Source organism: Gobius niger (genome assembly GCF_951799975.1).
Source record: "Gobius niger genome assembly, chromosome: 14".
In the NCBI taxonomy this organism is placed as follows: domain Eukaryota; kingdom Metazoa; phylum Chordata; class Actinopteri; order Gobiiformes; family Gobiidae; genus Gobius; species Gobius niger.
Genome location: NC_136865.1, coordinates 16216743 through 16235303, shown reverse-complemented (window position 1 = coordinate 16235303; position 18561 = coordinate 16216743). Strand labels below are relative to the sequence as shown.

Below are 18561 nucleotides of genomic sequence, written 5' to 3'. Positions count from 1 at the left end.
GTTTGAGATGGAGCTGAGGATGGAGGAAAGAGATCCTGCATTGTAACTCCGTTGTATTCCTGCATATGGTTTTGAGTGTACGTGTAACTTTGAGTGACAGTGTTGAATGAAACTGCATTTAAATAAGCCACATTACTTGTACCACCTACAGTCCCATTAGACCACAAAGGATAGTTCTGAGCAACTGGCTGCAGCTGTGTGTTAGGATTGAACCACCCAGACACTTCTGGATGCTGTAAATGTGGCTGCACAGGTGTGTAACACTGTGTTTGGAGCGGATGGTAAACGGGACTTGGGTAGGCATAGCCATGTGGAACACCAAACTGTGTGTGAGTGTTTGAATAATCTGCATTAGATTGATATGCTGTCTGGACAAACTGTCTGTACTCTCCTGTGACCCCCTGTGAACCACTGGTTACTGGGGGTATGGCTGCAGAACTTGGTGGAGGTCCCTGACAGACGCTAAAGTTTGTATTTTGTTGGTCGTGAGCATTCCTTCTGAAATAGTTGTGTTGATGTCTGGGGGTAATAATTGAGTTTATGGGTACCTGCTCTATCTGACCTTGGGTCAGCTTTGTAACACATATTGGCGCCCGCTCTTCCTGGCACTGGCCCTGCTGGGTGGCATCTTGGGACTGCGCCACTTGTGTTGGTGACTGTAACTGCAGCTCTTGGTTTTGTGTTTGTTGTTTTACCTGAAGTGGCGTTTGTGGAGTTTGTTGTGTTTGTAACTTGACAGCCCCAGAGTCAGAGTGTACGTGTTTAATGAGTCCTGGGGAAGTGTGTGGAGGACATTTGGAAGTTGCCTCCTGTGTGCCTGATTTTAACTGCAGCTCTTGCTGCTGCTGTGAGGCCTGACTTTGATACTGCACAATTTCTGAATGTAGAGCACTGTAATGTTTCTCGGTTTGTGACATCTGGATGTCTAGCTGTGACGTCTCCATTAAAATGTTTGAATCTGAGACATCGTTTGTTATCTTCATTTGTTTTATCTTATTTACTTTTTGCTCTATTTGTATCTTTGGCAGCTGCATTTGCACTTTTGACTTCTCTACTGGTTCATCATCTTTGGACTTAAAATGCTGCCCTTGCAATTGTTCAGATGTGGTTGCTTCATTCAGACTATGAATTAAAACAGACGTCACACTAACCCCGCTGAACTTTTCTGTATTCTTGTTTGATACATATGTGCCTGAAGTCAAGTTTTCACTCTGTAATTCAACAGAAGGGCTAGTCACCATGTTTTGTATTTCAGCAGCCACATCAGTATCTGTTTTTGGTGGTTGCCAAACATCCCACTTCGAATGTTGTGGTGTCTCACACTGTTCTTCATTGCTTTCTGGTGATTCAACTGTATGTGGTTCTGAAGTTTGGTTGCTAGAAGGCATTGAATGTTTCATGCTGTTTTTTGCATTTTTAAGAAAATCGATTAACAACAAACAATAGTGCTTGTCCAATGCTGCCTTATCTTCAGGATTAAGTGGTGGGGTTTCATTGGCGTTGTGATCGACCACAGAAAATGACTTTGCAGTGCTATGACCGTGAGGTGAACCTTCTTCTGTCATTAGGTCTTCATCTACAGTTGTGGTAACATTATCTTCTAAGAGGTCTGAACTGACTGCAGATGTTTCTTGCACTGATGGTGAGCCTAGTTGAACATCAGACTCGAGTTTAATATCTCTGCATGTATCTGTGAGGGTCGCTAAAGATGACTTAATTAGATCTTCCTCTACAGGTTTGTTAACTTTACCTTCTATGAGGTTTGGACTGACTGTAGATGTTTCTTGGACTGATGGTGAGCCTAGTTGAACGTCAGACTCGGGTTTATTATCTGAGCATGCATCTTTGTGGGTTGCTGAAGATGTTGTCTCAATGGTCATGTCAAGTAATGTATCGACAACAGGAGATGGTACTGCTGTACTGTGGCTAAATAGACCGGTGATATCAAAGCAAGCTTTTGTTTCTGGATGAAAATGCTCTTTGTTATCTTTTGGTGACACTGCAAGGTTTTTATTGCTAGCAGAATCAGCTGGCTCATCAGGTTGTTTTGGGGATTTTGTTGAAACAGGATTTTGAGATTGAGAGTCGAGAGGTTCAGTAATTTGAGGCGAGTTTGTGCTGCCGGTAAATGTAGGACTGGTGCAAGATTCAGCCTTCACTTGGGCAAAGTTTCCACCTGAACAGGCTTCATGTTGAGTGAGATCCGTTATCCCACCAGTCCTTTCTGTTAAAGATATTTCCATTTGATTTGGAAGATCTACCGGGAACAAAAAAGACAAAAGTTAAAAAATAAAAACAACACACTGGCCATCATCATTGAACACTGGTCTGACCAATAGCTGGAAAGAATATCACCTTTTTCTAAGCATCTATTCAAATATTTGATATGCAGGGTTTTACACCAACTTTTTTGCAGGCCGGCCACTGCAAATACACTTATCCAATACGACTAGCCACGCGCTACAATTTCATTGACAATATCGTTTTTGCTTTCTTCTTTTAATCAAACCAAAATGGAGCTCACACAATCCAACTAGCCAGACACTGGTAATGTCAAGTCCTTTGAATATGTCTACCTTTTGTAGAAATTACAGTTGCATCTCCCTGTCTCTTTGCTGGTATGCTGTGAGAGAACATAATTGTGTGACATCGACATTAAAATAAAGTAAAATCACCGTAAGAATTATTAGAACACCTATTTGTTGACAATGATCTGTACCCATATAGTACAGTAAAAACCTGTTTATACCAGAGGTAACTAAATGGTGGAAAGAGAAAGTGCTGTTCCTGATCTCCTTGACAGACCCCAGTCAAATCTACCCCTGGTTTAAACATTACATTAAATTCAACAATACCTTAAAGGCATATAAAAAAAACAATTGAAACCTTGTACATGCTAAGTGTTCTAATAATTGAGGCCACCGCCAAACATTTCAGTGAATTAAATGCATATTAATATACCTGCGTGTGTTCTGGGTGTGTCCAATGGTGGCTCTACAGTCCAAAAGCAAAAAAAGTACATATAATCAACAAAAGAATAATCACAGGTCACATAAAGCAGCTAAACCAAACTGAATTCACCTTCTGGCGTGACAATGAGTGGTAGGTCAGTCCTTTTCTTTTCTTCCTTGATCCTTTGCACCACATTCAAAGCTGAGTAAAAAGGCAAGTTTTAATATCCATTTAAAAAGTATAAATATTTGTGTGTTGGTTCATTCTACCTTCCGCAAATGGTGCTGTTCGAACCCACTCAAAGCATTCTTCGCTCAGAAGCACAGTCTTTTGAAGAAAACAGTACATTAGCCACAAAATGCATGCAATTTAATACAAAATACACTAAGCGTTACCTGTGCATCCATTGAATCTTCACGGCCTTTGACCAAGTCAGCAATGTAATCTGTCAGCACATCTGACATCCGTGGAATCAGTTCCTCTTCTGCCCAGTACATAAACTGTGGATACTGCCGAATCTGATGCAATATAATAAGTTTAAAACGTGTTCAATGTGAAAAAGTAGGATGCATTAACATCCACTCACGAGGTATTTCGAATGGTGCTTGGTGCTTCTCATGTGATCACAAATGTCATTGACAGAGATGGTTAGGCTGCAGCTCTCACAAAGGTAAAATGTAGGTTGTTTGGGAGGCACAACACGGCATTCCCAGACAAAACAAAGGCCTGATAATGACAATATACTCAATTCTTGGGCTTCAATGAAAAAATAAAAGCATGAGATCAGATGGTGTACTCACCAATAACTGATGTGTCCTTCACTGCTAAAATACGGGACAGGTTACTGAGGTCATCTGTAGTTGAACCTGCAAATGTTCATAATAAATGAGACTTGCATGATGTTTTAAAAACATTATCTTTTTTATCATACCTTTTATAATCCTTGGTGTTACTATAGATGTTGGTTTCTGGACTACAGGGCTTGGTGACAGTGCAACCGTTGCTGTCATATTTATCTGTGGATTGTTTTCTTTCCCTGTCAAAGTTGAAAAGACAAGTGAGAACGTTTTCAAATGGTCAACAGACTACAACACAACGGGGGAGGCAAGGTCTGGGGGTCCTCCATCTAGAATTTTTTAAAGGAATTGACAATATCTTTATTATTTTAGCAAGTTTATTCTGTCTTCAAATCATCCGTTAGGCCACAGCAGATCTGCTGGGCCTGACATTGTCTACCTCTGCTACTACGTAACAACTACAAATCAATTGCATAGCTCTTCTTGAACATTCATAAAAGTTAATATTTACATAAAACAACAATGGAATATATAGAAGGGTATGAATACTTCCAGACACTAATTCGTGTGTAAAAATAACTGACTAATTTCACAGTGAAGCTGTAATTTACCAAGGTGTGGGCTTGTGGCATCACGTGGGCTGACTGATATGTTGGGACTGGATGAGAAATCACTTGTTGAAGCCGATGGTCGTCGATGTCCAAGTTTCTTTGAGCTCTTCTTCTTGAGCAAAAGTTTTACCTTCTCTATGGCTGGAAGGAGACAAGAAATACAATTTGTGTTGAAACTAGTGTTAAACCCCGGTCACATTTCCTCTATAGTCCAATCAGCAGATGAACTTTGCTTCTATAACTGGGCACAATGATGATCTATATCAGATCAGAACAAATGATAAGGTCAATTGTTCAGAGCAATGATAAAATGTGGCAATGCTTTACTAATATAATTGACAAGATATAAAAGATATATAAATATATATTTTTTAGAAAACTTAGATAATTTCATACAAATTAAAAGGAAGGTGTACTAGGATGAATGGTGGTTATATTCTGTGATTGTTTTAAGAATGTACTCGTCTCTACATTTAGCCTTGTGAATACTTTCAACGTACCTTTGCCATCTGGAAGACTCTTGAGCTCTTTGTATTCATCAAGCGACACTTCAACATGCTGAAATAAATATACATTTATTAATATAGATTTGAAATGTATTATCAAACGTTAAGCAATATGTAAGTCAGTCTTACCTCGCTCGAAGCTTTCTCTCCATCATGTAATAGTGCCACTAGTTTACTGAGCTCTTCCTCATCTGGTTGGTCACTACATGATGGAAACTTTCTTTTCTGTATGAAGGGTATAAGCACAGGTCTGTTACTTTTCTAATCTGTATGGAAAATGTATTTATTTCAGATGTATTGCTGCTGAATGTAAAGTTCATCGTGAGTTACCTACCACACAATTTATTTGATGGATTGTGCTGGTCAGATGATTGCTTCTTTCTAGTTTAGCTGAACAAGCAAAACAGAAAGCGAGCCTCTTTTCTTTACATTTCACTTTAACCACCTGGTCTAAACCTGTAAAAAAAACTGAATATTTTAGATAAGTCTAAGCAGAACAAGTCACTTCTGAAACATTACTTACCAACTTGAGGGGAAGGAACTTTCTGATCCGATTCCTCTGTGAGCATCATCGGACCAGAGATGGGCGCTGTAGGTGTGAGCGGCTCACGTTTGCGTACTAGATCATCATTCTTAACATGTAATTCTGCATGTGCTTTCAATTTCAACTGGGTTCCTTTAGATTGCTTAAGGATATTGGAGATCTTGGGGGTGGATGTGGCAGGTATAGCAGATGGCAATTTTGTTACAGAGGAAGAGGAGTCAGTAGTTGCTTTTTTGACAGGCTGAACTAATTTATTTTGTAGGTTAGGAGTTCCCTTTGTTGCATTTGAGACAGCGACAGCAGTAATAGGGGCACAATCTGTCACTTTGTGAGCCAACAAATCTGACGGCGTTTGTTGAGTATTTGAGGTGACAAGGTCAGAGTTACACGTAGAGGCAGGTACACTTGATGCGGTGATGTTGGTCATTGAAGGTTGAACAGGTTTAGTTGTTGGTTTGGGTGCGCCAGTTGATGTAAAGCTGGCAGGCGTGGCATATTGAATCTTATCACTGGTGTTTTCTGGAGTATTAACTATTTTAGATTCAACTTCAGGAATTCCAGCTTGAGTCGTTATAAATTTACAAACGGGTTGACTTGATTTAGATGCCCCTGTGGGAACTGCATTGCTGGTATCTTCAACAATATCTGCACTTTCTGATCCATCCTTGGGTTTTGAAGAAGATTTGCGATTATCTAAAAGACTCGAAGCAGGAATGGTTGGGGCAGCTGAAGTAACAGTGACTCCGGGGGACGAATGCTCAGAATCCTTGTGGCAGGTTGTCGCTTGTACCTTAGACAATTCGGGGTCTGAGCTTCTGTTAAAATTAGTTTCTTTGAGTGATTTAGAGGAGATTTCATTTTTGGATGGGAGCTTGGTCTCTGAAGATGTTGGCTCTGGGTCAATCTCCATTTGCATGTCCTAACGAAGAGAAGCATTATCTATTAAAATATGCATCATCAAAAGCATAGGTATAATCGCTTTACTTGCCTGTTGTGATGTCTGTTGCCCGGTTAAAGTGACAGTCCTGGCGCAGTCTTCATGTGAAGCAGGTGCCCAGGTAATCTTAGGTAACTTCCGAGGCAGGTGTGTTTTCACTATGTTGAAAGCTGCAAAACAATAGTGGGAATTTTAATAGCACATTTGTCAGTGCAGATAACTACTCACTACAAACCGAATGTTAACTTACCTTTAACATATTCACTGGTTGATGCTAGGCTCTCATAGTCTTCTGGCATCAGCTTCACAACCTATGCCCCATACATACAAAAGCAAAGATGAAGCAGTTGCCTTTTATTGTTCTATTGCATCAAGAAAATGTTAGTACCTGGGCCTCCCCATATCCGACTGTATTTTCCCAGTGTTCTGCCTGTTTAGCCAAAACTGCTTTCCAGTTTTTGGCTTGAGGGAGAGAGGACGAGTTTTCCCCTGCTTTCTACAGTCAGAACAAGAGGCAATTTTTAATTGCAATAACTAGTCTTCTAACTAGAGCTTCTAGGATAAAGTACTCACAAGAAGGTAACTATGGTAATGCCATGTTTCGCTCAGGTGTTTGGTGATATATGGCTCCTTAAATATCAGGTGGCAGCATTCACACAGGTAGATGGGGGCACGGTCATTGCAAAAACATTCGTAAATTGCACTCAGGCCTAAAAATCACAACAAATTAAAGTTGGTAAGAAAGTCGTCACTAAATGTAAACAATAATCTTAAATCAAGCTACCAATCACAGGGCCCCGACTCCTCTCTTGAATATATGACTGTAAATTGCGACCATAACACGGCGCTGTAAAAGAGCCAATACCCAATTATGATATAAAGTCAAGCTGAAAACAAAGGCAAATCAACACCAACAACAATATACCTGATTTGCCAACAGCTGCATCACTGGATCTGCACAGTTTTGTTTTATCAACGTTTTGGAGGATTGGGATTTCCTTTTTTTCCTCTGGATTGGATTTACACGTTCGTTTAAGCTCTGCATTCTCTATTTCTGAGTCAACGGTGTCCATATCAGACGGACAGCGGTGTCTCTTTGATGCAGATTTCATCATAGTTTCACAGGAGCTGCTTTTGGCACTTTTTAACTCTTCCAATTGACTTGGTTCGGGTGGATTTGAAGGATCTTTCTCCTCCTTTACTTCCTTCTCAGTTGACAAATCGTTTGCTGCTTCCTCAACAGCCTTGCCAGTTATGGACTGAATTTCTGTGACAGCCTTTGACTTATTTGTTTCTGTATTAAGATTTTCTTCTTGCGTTTGTTGTCCTGGAACTATAAGAAGAAGAAAAAAAAACAATCTTGATTTTCATATTCAAATATTCAAAAGAAGATTTTACAAACCTGAATATGTTTTCATATCTTTACATGTTTTGACTTCATTTCCTGCAGACTTCCTCAAGAGTCAGATGATGTTGTGACTCGTCTGAGCAAGGAAGTGACGATCAAAACATGTAAAAGGTATGAAAGCAATCTGTCTGATGGAAGAGTCTAAACAATACATATTTAAGAAGAATAAATGAAATATCTTGTCAAGGAAGAGAGAAGGAAGACACTATGCAACAAAGTTTAAGAAACTGGCACTTGCTCTCAGACATAGCACATGGCCTTGAAACGAAACATTGTTTTTTTTTATCCTGCACCTTCCAAAAGATACTCTACACAATGGTTCACTTATTACTGTTGGCCAAATGAATATCCTGCTCTCCCATGATTTGATGAGAATAGCAAGAAACTGAGTCTTGTTCACAACCTTCAATACAGTATTGAGGAAATATAATATTTCATTTATAAAAAATGTAATACATAAAATGCTCTTATCAACACTCAAGGACTCAACCTTGGTGAGCATAACAACGAGAGATATCTACTGCAACTTGAATAACACAAACACCAAAATGACTACCTTGAAACTGGCTTGGTATGTTTCAGTATGTAAACCGTAGGCCTTTTGTTACAGTCAATGTAAAGTGTGAAACTGCAATCGAACTGAACGCTGCTCTGTCCAGTCCACTAAAGAAATCTCTTAAGACAATGAGAACTGTCAGGCCAGTGCAGTTTTTTTAATTTTTTTATTACTGTTCTCCACGGCAAGTTTAAATTATATAAACACTTTTTTCCCTAATTATTAATACTCAAGTGTCATATATGCATCATACAGTAATATTCAAGAGAGTAATTATCCATAACAATTGACTCACATAATTTCGCTTTGGGCGTTATGGAAGGTATGAGGGGTCCCTTGCCATTTCTTAATTTTTCAGCTGACAGCAGGCGTACTTCTGGGAAAGGGGGGAGAGACACACAAATGAAGTCACGTGGTTTCATCGTGTCCTTGGGTAAGACACTTCACCCATGACTGAGAGTGTGAATGGGTGAAGCGCTGTAACTGAAATACAGCCACGATTTAACCACCATTTCAATAAGTAACATCCTTGCAAGACTAGTTAACACTGGACATTTTCAGTCGATAGAAGACTTTTATATTGCATTATGTTTGACCTGTGAAAACCTGCTAAAAGTTGCTACCGCGTTGCTAATAAATCGTTAGCATTTTAGCAAACTAGCTACATGCTAATATAGCGATTTCCTTATTTGTTAGATGTCGCGGTATTATGTTTTTTTTTTTGCAGTAATGTATATTTAAGTTACCCTGAGATTGTTTTCATCCTTGTCCCCCCTAACAGTAAAGAATGAGGACGCGAGAAGAGCCGAGCCAATCGTGAATAGATGGAAATGTGTACCATTAGGCTAGCGCCACAAAAATGGAGGCGTGTTGTCTTTTTGACACGTGATAGTGACACAACTTATGTAGAAATAAACTAACGCGATATCGGACTGTAGTTGGTTGATCATTTAGTCACACTTACCTTTTTGAATTTAAATGTGAGGCACATCTGTATTGTTAATTCACTATAGACCCTTTGTTCCGGGCTTAGCGGCGGGAAGCTAGATTCCTATGGTATTTCCATTGTAGCTGTTGTCATAGTAACAATAAACAAATGTCTAACTGTTTGAAATATCAGATAAACCTTATTTTATCGTCTCAATGTGGTCATGTTGTGGCTTAAGGTGCAAGAACAAGAGGAATGACAGTCAAGTTCACGTTGTCAAGCAAAGATCTTGTCTAAGAAACCTTTGGTTGCAGTGTGTCGCCACCAACCATCCGACGCACTTACTTGTGCTGTAGTCCTTTAGATCAGTCTTGTGTTGAAATGGGTCAAATTCGATTTCCTGCAGGCACAACATTAGATAGCCATTACAAAAAAATGTCTAACACATAATTCAATTATAGGCCATACCTGTGCACTTGAAACACCGTGGATGTGGGCAGCTTGTTTTGCCAAGTCCAGTAACACCTTGTCATCGGTGCTATTTAAATCCAATGAACCTGGATGAAATTTTTCCTTAACAAACCAAAACAATACAAATCACATGTCTTTCTGATGTAAACGAGAACAAGTTTTTGTAAGAGGCGCATTGAGTTGCCTTGTGTACGAAATGTGCGGTATAAATAAAGTTGCCTTGCCTTGCCTAAGACATAGTACATAATTTGTTACGTTCATCCGAGAATACACTGCACAAAAAGCTTGGTTTAAGTATTTTGCCTTCACAATTTGAGAAGAAAGTTATCACACCAGTCACATTTATGTCTAGGCAAGCCATTTTATTATTAGAGCACAATTAAAAACAACAACAGGCCCTCATGTTGTAATGGAACAAAGACAAGACAATAACAGCAGCAATAGCAAAGAAAAGATTAAACAGAATAAAACACAATCATTCCAAAATCGGTCAGAATTAAATATTTTGAACATGTCAGTGGAGGAGGTCATAATATGGGTAGGGAGACAGTTCCAGTTTAGCAGCAATGGCTTTTAGATCTTGAAGCCTTTTGGTCAAACATTTATGTTACCGTATGAGTAACAAAAGTCCATAAAAACTGCACCAAAAACTACAAATGCACTTACCAGAAAAGCAACAACGTGTTCCCAGCTGAAGACATGTCCAGTATAGTCGTCTGATGACAGCGGCCGTTGACAAAGGAGACAGAGAAACTTCCATCCGGAGACTTTCTGTCCGTATTTGACCAAGAAATCCCAACCTAGAAAAAATATACACAGAATGTACCCATAAAAGGAAAAAAAAACACACAAAAAACTACTACTTCAGCAAAGACCACAGTGTTTGCACAATGACTTTTCAATGACTCACTATAAACAACTTGTATGTATTTCTCCAATTGTGCAATCAGAGGAGGAAGTCTGCCGGTCCCCTTAGCCTCAAGACAAAATTAAGTATCACCTTGTAAACAAATGGGGGCTAGGGGAACGTGTGAGAAGGTTCTATAGCTGGGATTTCAGATCAAGATCCAAGGAGATGGACACTATATTATTGGGTAATATTTTAGGCAGGAATTCAGTGCCATGTGCTATAGTGGAAAAGCGGAGCTGAGTGTATTTCAGAAGCTGAAAAAGATAAGCCACGTTTCTTTCTTTCCTTTTAGATTATAATAAACTCCTCCTTTACCAAACTGGTAACATTAGCAGGTAATACACCAGTGAAATACGCTGGTTATAAAAATTCAGGATCTTAATTTTACACAGGCGTAAATAATAGGTACACGGTACATAGAGAAGCATCACGGCACTTGCTGTATTATGTAAAGTTGTAGTTTTACAGCAGAATTAATACTACTGTCAATTGATTGTTAATTAATTGCAAGCACTAGTGTCATTTCAATAGGTTTGTTTAGAACGGTTTACACTATAGTGAGGTCATGAATCACCAAGCATGACAGTTCATGTATGAGAGAAGCATACCCAGAATTGGAAATCTGTGATTGTCTTGAAGTTTGCTGTTTGTTTCAGGCTGTGGAACTGCAAAACAGGAATCAATAAGTCCACAGCACTTTCACAATAAAATAACAACAGAGTGAACTTTATCATTTACTCACTTCCATTCATTAATACAGGGTGGTATCGGTCTAGCTTCTCCATCACTAAAAATGGTTACAAGACATTGAATACAGTACAGTCGCCTTTAAAACCATGCGTCTACAGCTGGCAAAGAAAATCTGTTATAAAGCAAAATTTAATATGTATACCATTTGGATACGCAACAGGGGCTCCACGGGGGAAAAGGCATGGTGGGACATCCAATATCTGGGAAAAAAAAAAAAAAAAAAACTGGTGACAAACATTTAATATGGAACATACATTTAGAGAAAAACTTTCTTTACCCTGATACTTTTATTTGATCCTCTTTCCTCCTCCTCTTTACATGCTTGTACCTTTAAATATAAGTAATGAAGTCTCGGTTTCCACGCAAAAGGAAGTTTCCATGGATTCTGGTATATCTGAGAGGCGACAGAAATGAAGTGATGTGGGGGAAACAACACTACTCTTAATTGTTTTACACAATAAATCTTCAGCACTAAACTCTGCCAACCTACCAGAGACTGTACAAGGTGTTTCTCAGACTTCATGTGGAGTTGAAGATCACACGCTGAAAACGCCGTCTCACAAGCAAAGCACAAATAAATGGGTTCATCTGTGAGTTGATGGCTGAGAATACTCACAACCAGGGATACACCTATCAAAACAGATGTATTATGAAGAAACTTAATCATTAAAATGGTTATTCGTTTATTTTAATCCCATCTTACCAGCACACAAGATATCGTCATCAGTGAAATGCTTGTATGAGTGAAAATGTGGTTTACATTCACTAGCTGCAAAAATGATGCCAAAAAATTAAATTGGAGGAATAAATAAGGAATTGATAGAGTTTGAGCAACTCGTAGCGAAGCGGGTTAAATGGATGCTTACTTTGTTCGGCCGTAACTGCTAAAAACAACAACAACAAAAACATGATTGTAATAAGGAAGTACTATTTTTATTACGAGCTCACACAAACAAAAAAGAAAATTAGCTGCGGTTACCTGGTCCAAAGGTTTTTATTAAGTTCTGTTGACAGAGACAATTATGAATCGTCACATTCTTTCAAAAGAAGCGTTAGTTTCTTTAGTTCACATGTGAAGATTCCTACCTCCTGGTGTTCACTCGTCAGCAGATGATCGCAATAAAGAGAGTTTGTTTCGAAGTTTTTGCTGCAGTTCTGGGGGGAAAAAGGAAAGAAAAACATAAGTAGGAAAAGTGTAGGAAAAATAAAATAAAGCCTCTGCTTTAAAAACTGAATCAAGCACCTGACAGTGAAAACTGTACGATGGTGCTGTTCGAGTCTCACTGTTTTCAGTTGTGCTTTTTTTAATTTCTTCTTTGATATTTTGTATCGAAGAGCTGTTTCCAGATGTTACGGGTTCTAAGATATAGACAAATATTTTCATTAATAACATGCAGAAATTGCCTTGAAAATGTATGTTATGTTCCCTTAGTGTTAGAGAATCAGTACCAAACATCTCTTGGCATAACACGTTTTACCGTAGCCATAACGGTCCTTAACCTACAAACCCCTTCACTAAACATTCAACAGCCTGTTGATGGTTCAATTGTCTCCAGACCTTGAGGCAAGGCCAAGACTGACAATAAGACTCTAGTCTCAGGCAATGTAATGTGAAGAGGTATGCAAGTGCGGCTACAGCGAGACAAAGATTATTAGAGGATTGGATGTAGGTTAAGGAAAAATTCTCTCAACTCTCTAACAACTACTAGGTATGGAAGTAAATTCCCCAACAAGTATGTAACTTAAAGACAAATTCACAAAATAAAAACAGAACACTTGATTTGACCCTTTTACATAAAACTGCATTAATAATCACAAGTCAAAATAGACTTAAGGGAAAACAACGTACCGGACTTCGTGCTGTCTTGTTTGACATTTGTTGGTATTTTATCACTTGCAGACAAAGTTGCCTCTAAAAGATACAATTAAAATCTTGTAAGCAGTAAATGGTAAATAGTGAACTACTAAATAGTGTTGTTACAAAATGAGAAAATCTACACATACCAAGCTTTTTTCCCGGTGTGACAGTAGGTATCAGACTGCCTTTTTTTGCAATGGATTCAATTTTACTCAGAGCTACAATTTAATTATGGGGGAAAAAAAACATTTCATTAACAACTAAAATATACAGTGTAAAAATAAAACTAATGGGGTGTCATTTATCAAGGCAGGTGCTAAATAGCGAGTGCAAGCCAGAAAATAGCACAATAGCTATGGTCATGTTGCACCCCATTTATTTACAATTTGAAATTGCCAAAATAAGATATGTAAATGACAGATTGCTGCACGAGTGAAAATGGGCAAATTACTTAGTTTCAAGTCCACTCCTGCCCGTGCCACTCATTTTACACACACGCAAACGCTTGGCAAATGACCCCCTTGATAATAATATAAAGCATACTGACCGTCTTTAAAACTGACATTAAGCACATACAGCATTTGGCTGGTGTTCAGTGTCAATTGCTGTGAAACACAATAATTATGTCCTTGTCCTCCTTGAACAGTGTGCATTTTCAAATTGAGTTACCTGTATGTCTTTAGGGCCAAGAAGTTTCTCTGACTGCGTTGCAAAACCAGCCAGTGTACCAGTGTCAGGGCTGCCCTTCATGTACCACTCTTTGGCCTTCAAAGTAGATGGGTGCCATGAACTCTGCAAGACACAGACACATGTTATGCAACAGTTTTAAATATTCAGAAAAACATGACACGCCAGATCTGATATTACGAGATAAGAGAAGACGTGTTCAAAGCTCAGCAGATGTCTGATGACCAGGCTGGAGGAAACATGGAGACGACACAGCGTGCAAAGGTAGTTCCTCAAGTGTGTGTGGGGGGTACAAATACACTCCACTATGTTCTGCAGGCCTGCGGGACAATCGAGATCCAGCATAAAACTCCAAGAAGAACAGGAATAAAAATAAAAACATGTCACATTTTTAATCAAACCAAGGAGAGGATGCTTCCTGTTGGAGTCATCTTTGTACTTCTGTATCCTCATTCTTTCTGGATACTTCCCTGACAGGGTAGATGACAAAATATCCTTCTTTAATTAATTCAACTATTTTAATATATTATGAATTGAGTGTTAAATATACCTTTGAAAATATCTGAAAGTGATTTATTTTGATGGAGCAAAAACATCACTGTAAATGAAAAGAGATTTGCGTCATTTCATGTTTCATACAAAGTACAGTATATGTTACGTTGCGACACATACCTTGACTGTAATTTTTGTTGTTGCACTCTTGAAACAGTCTAACAGGCATGTGCAACATCTGCAGAGACAAAAAAATCAAATCATATGTCTGCAAGTGGTTCCATGTGGTTATAGTTGAGTCACGATATTTCAAGTCCAAGTCACCTCCAAAAGTGCCTTTGAACTTAAACCCATATTCATTGTTTATATAAAAGTGTATATTCAAGTACTTGAGCGTCAAGTCAAGTCAAGTCAGAGTCCAAGGTTAAAGGAATAAGCCTCAGTTTTTACATACTGAGATATGTTCTTACCTTAGCTTAGACGAGTTGATGCGTAACCGTCTGGTCTTTGTGCGTGCGCTCAGTCACGCAATTGTTGTTTGCATTTAGCCTCTCCCAGCATAGGTAGGTATAGTGCCATACTGGGGTGAAGTTTTATTTAAATACAGTTACATGAGCCATTACATGATCCAAGTCTACATAGTTACACAAAATTAAACATTTTCTAAGCGGATAAAAAGGGGTACTATATTGTAAGGCGTGATAATACCTTAGGAGCACTTCGGCGTCCACACAGTAAAGTGAGATATTACTGCACGGACATCAAAGTGCTATGTTCTTCCAATATAGTCCCCCTTTTTATCCTATTAGAAAATTGACATGTTTAATTTTGTGTAAATATACTTGGATCGTGTAACTTTTCACGCAACTGTATTTAAATATGGAAACGTGGAACAGCTTGGTAGCTTCTAACTATATCTCTGCTGGGAGAGGCTAAATGCTATCAACATTTGCGTGACTGAGCACACGGGTAAAGACCAGACAGGTACGCATCAACTCGTCTAAGCTCAGGTAAGAACATATATCAGTATGTAAAAACTATGGCCTTTTCCTTTAAGTCTTCTATCCTGAACCTCAAGTCAAGTCATCAGTCACTGCCCGAGTGCCCCTCAAAAACTCACAGATCCCAGTCTAGTCCCGAGTCCTGAGTTTAATGTTCAGGTCGAGCCATGAGTCTCGAGAACGACAGGTCAGACTCCATGTAAAAAGAGCATTTGTAGCTTGTAGTTTTAAAGTAAAGATTTGTCACTCGTAACTCACCTGCAATCTCCCAGTTCCCGTTTTCTCCCGTTCTTTCTTCATGTTTTCCATCAGTGAAATGGGTATGTTGTTCCCAGTGTGAACAACGGCAAAACTCAGTGCGTTTGGATCAGTATAGGCCTAAAAGATGGGGATTTACATTAAACATGCAGTTCAAACATAATTCTACTTTTTACTTAGACTCACAAAGTAGCTGCTGTAGTGGTTGACTTGAGACAAATGAGAGACGACAGTTTTTGCATGAAACGTTTGTTCACAGACATGGCAAAGGTAGAAGGCATTTTTGGTTTCTGAGCAGAAGCACAGGGTCATCTGAGACAAACCTACCAAAGAAAAAAAGAATGGTGAGGTTCAGCAATACGACAACACCTGTGACACAGTCAGAAAAAGGATAAAAACCCATGATAACATTAAAGTGTCCATGATTTTGACTAGAAATTTGCATTATAGTATTTGACACAAGGAAGATAAGACTGTGGAGATGGTAAGAAACAGGACTAAAACGTCAATGTACCATATGTTCATATTTAAATTTGGATTCGGTTTTAATATTGGTGTTGAGTTTTCCCTTAGTATCGAATGACAAGCGGTTGGGGAAAAGTAAATGGCCTGTTGTCTCTGTGAGCATAAAGCTACATGACACAGAAACCATATCATTTAATTCTATATCACCAAAGTACCAACCCCTTAACACAATACCAACGATAAAGCACTAACCCAGTACGGGGCGTGAAGAAATAGGCTTGTAATGAATATCCTTGAAGAAAATCCATGGGGTGTGGCCTGAAAAAATGGTTTGTCACAGAAAAATAACATCAAAACAATGAATGAATATTATAATCAGACAGGACTTGTGCTTACTCTGACAGTTCCGGTTGTAAGCCTCTACAAATGACAGAAAGAAGGATGAGCCTCAAACAATGGAACAAAATCATCTGAACATATGTAACACTATCGTTCACCTTTTGGGAAGATTTCTTTGTATGTCTGAAAAAGTTTAAAGTTTTAAAGAGAAAGTATTTTGTTAGTGGTTTCTCATCTTAAACAGGCAAACTGGAAACCAAAATGTCTCACCTCCTTATGGTGACATGAGCGTAGTAGATGCCGCTTGAAATGTCCGACTGTCACAAATTTTTCAGAGCAGATCTGTAACATAAAACATGATGGGTAAAAAAATAAAATGGCAATATTTCATTTTATCATAATTTTCAACAAACCATGACAGACTCACTGACAAAGATGGGCTTATCTCAACATAGGATGCCCCATTTTGTCTACATTGTCCATCAAATCCCAGTAAAATTTAGAGTCAAATTAAAATGTATTTTATTTACGTACTATTATAACTGAATGGCCTCACCCCCTCCTATCTGTCTGGTCTGGTTCACACTTACGCTCCCTCTGTAACAGAGGGTCAGCTCTCGGGTCAGCAGATCAGCTGCACGGACTATTCACGGTCTCCCCTCAGGCAGGAGGCTATACGGTCCATCCAGACCCAAACCTCCCCCACAAAAACTGTTTTTCCCCTCCGCTATTAGGCTCATGAACAATGAAAAGACCCAACAACTCTGTATCAGACTCATGAACGTAATAACCAGTTCCAGCCATTTGCACTGCTCTATTGCACTATGAGGTTTGTCCACACACTCATCTGCTGCTACCACATCTGTAAATAAATGCACACTGTTTTTATAGCTTGTTTAAATCTACTTTAAAACTATAAGACTATATGAGGGCATGCATATAGTTTTTAATAGTGTATTATCTATCGACCAAGTTTATATTATGTTTTATGTTTCATGTTGCACGATTGAACTGAAACTGAAGAAAATTCCTAGTTTTTAACCTGTTCACAAACAATGGCAATAAAAACAATTCTGATTCTGAACTGGTTGTTCTGAAAACCAAACACAAACTTCAGGAAGATCGAGCCTTCTCTGTTGCTGAATGTGGAACCAGATGCCATCAGAGATTAGACAGGCCCAGTCTCTACCCGTTTTTAAAGCTCTCCTAAAAACGCACCTCTTTTTGCTGGCGAATGATGTGCGTTTTCACTGTGGTGTTGCCCGACTTCTTTCTTACACTTTTACAGTAAATGTTTTGTATGTTTTTGTGTACGGCCAACTGTACAGTGTTTAAAGTGCTTTATAAATAAAGTTGGTATGGTACCAATCATTGTGCAAGACAGATTAGATACATTATGCAATTATGCAAAGACTTAAAACGATTTTGCCTGGGTGTGAAACAACATTTTCTGGGAAATCAAACATGTCAGTATTAAAGAAAACAACAACAGCAACAACTAAATTTGACATCTGAGAAGGGTAGGGGTGGGTATAGACTATAGAGGAACAAGTTTTCCCTTTAATAAAATTTACTTTTTAAAAATTGTATATAAAATGTAAATACTGTCTGTAAATATTATGAACTGTATTTTTTTGTGCTTTTTGTAGTGTTTTGTAATTGTCTTTCTCGGGGACTGCAGATGGAAATTAGCTCCAAGAGCTAAAGTCTGGTACAAAGCATCTTTTCATATGCTGATTAATGCTCCTGTACATGTCCCTGTCAAATAAATAAAATAAAATAAAATAAAATAAAATAAAATAAAATAAATACATTGAGTGCATATCTAGATGATTCATGTCTCTTGCATCCCAATCAACTCACAATATAAAACGTCTGAATGTTTTGGTAATTGTGGATGAAGAGCCTTAGTAAGTTCCCAAAGCCTAGGTACCTTTCCTTGCCTTTGTCTGATGTGGACATGGTCAGGCATCTACATCATGGTCAAGGTCAAATTTATTTATAAAGCACATTTACAACAACCATCGCGGCCCAAAGTACTGTACACAGGCAATACAAAAAAGTTAAAATACATAAGTAAATTACAAACAA

The 18561-nt window shown here is 38.5% G+C and overlaps 2 protein-coding genes across 2 annotated transcripts; both read right to left on the bottom strand.

Annotated features, from left to right (window-relative positions):
- Window positions 1-2925: 2925 nt before the first annotated feature.
- Window positions 2926-3966, bottom strand: LOC306974314 (uncharacterized protein). The gene is made up of 7 exons (XM_079571508.1): window positions 3884-3966; window positions 3753-3818; window positions 3539-3678; window positions 3348-3470; window positions 3222-3279; window positions 3073-3153; window positions 2926-2994 (listed from the first exon to the last, which is right to left on the bottom strand). Exons 1-7 carry the CDS (start codon window positions 3960-3962, stop codon window positions 2942-2944), a joined length of 600 nt encoding a protein of 199 aa, XP_079427634.1. The 5' UTR covers window positions 3963-3966; the 3' UTR covers window positions 2926-2941.
- A 2343-nt stretch (window positions 3967-6309) lies between these two features.
- On the bottom strand, window positions 6310-14509 carry LOC306973463 (uncharacterized protein; the record flags this gene model as incomplete). The annotated part of the gene is made up of 28 exons (XM_079570387.1): window positions 14466-14509; window positions 14317-14385; window positions 14096-14235; window positions 13898-14020; window positions 13776-13833; window positions 13375-13446; window positions 13220-13282; window positions 12614-12729; window positions 12457-12525; window positions 12350-12374; window positions 12237-12254; window positions 12074-12139; window positions 11861-12000; window positions 11648-11764; window positions 11513-11570; window positions 11363-11407; window positions 11229-11285; window positions 10377-10510; window positions 9708-9812; window positions 9585-9639; window positions 8607-8687; window positions 7273-7680; window positions 7132-7194; window positions 6921-7057; window positions 6736-6843; window positions 6598-6658; window positions 6395-6517; window positions 6310-6329 (listed from the first exon to the last, which is right to left on the bottom strand). The coding sequence occupies exons 2-28, from the start codon at window positions 14366-14368 to the stop codon at window positions 6310-6312; spliced, it is 2514 nt and encodes an 837-aa protein (XP_079426513.1). The 5' UTR covers window positions 14369-14385; window positions 14466-14509.
- Window positions 14510-18561: the final 4052 nt, after the last annotated feature.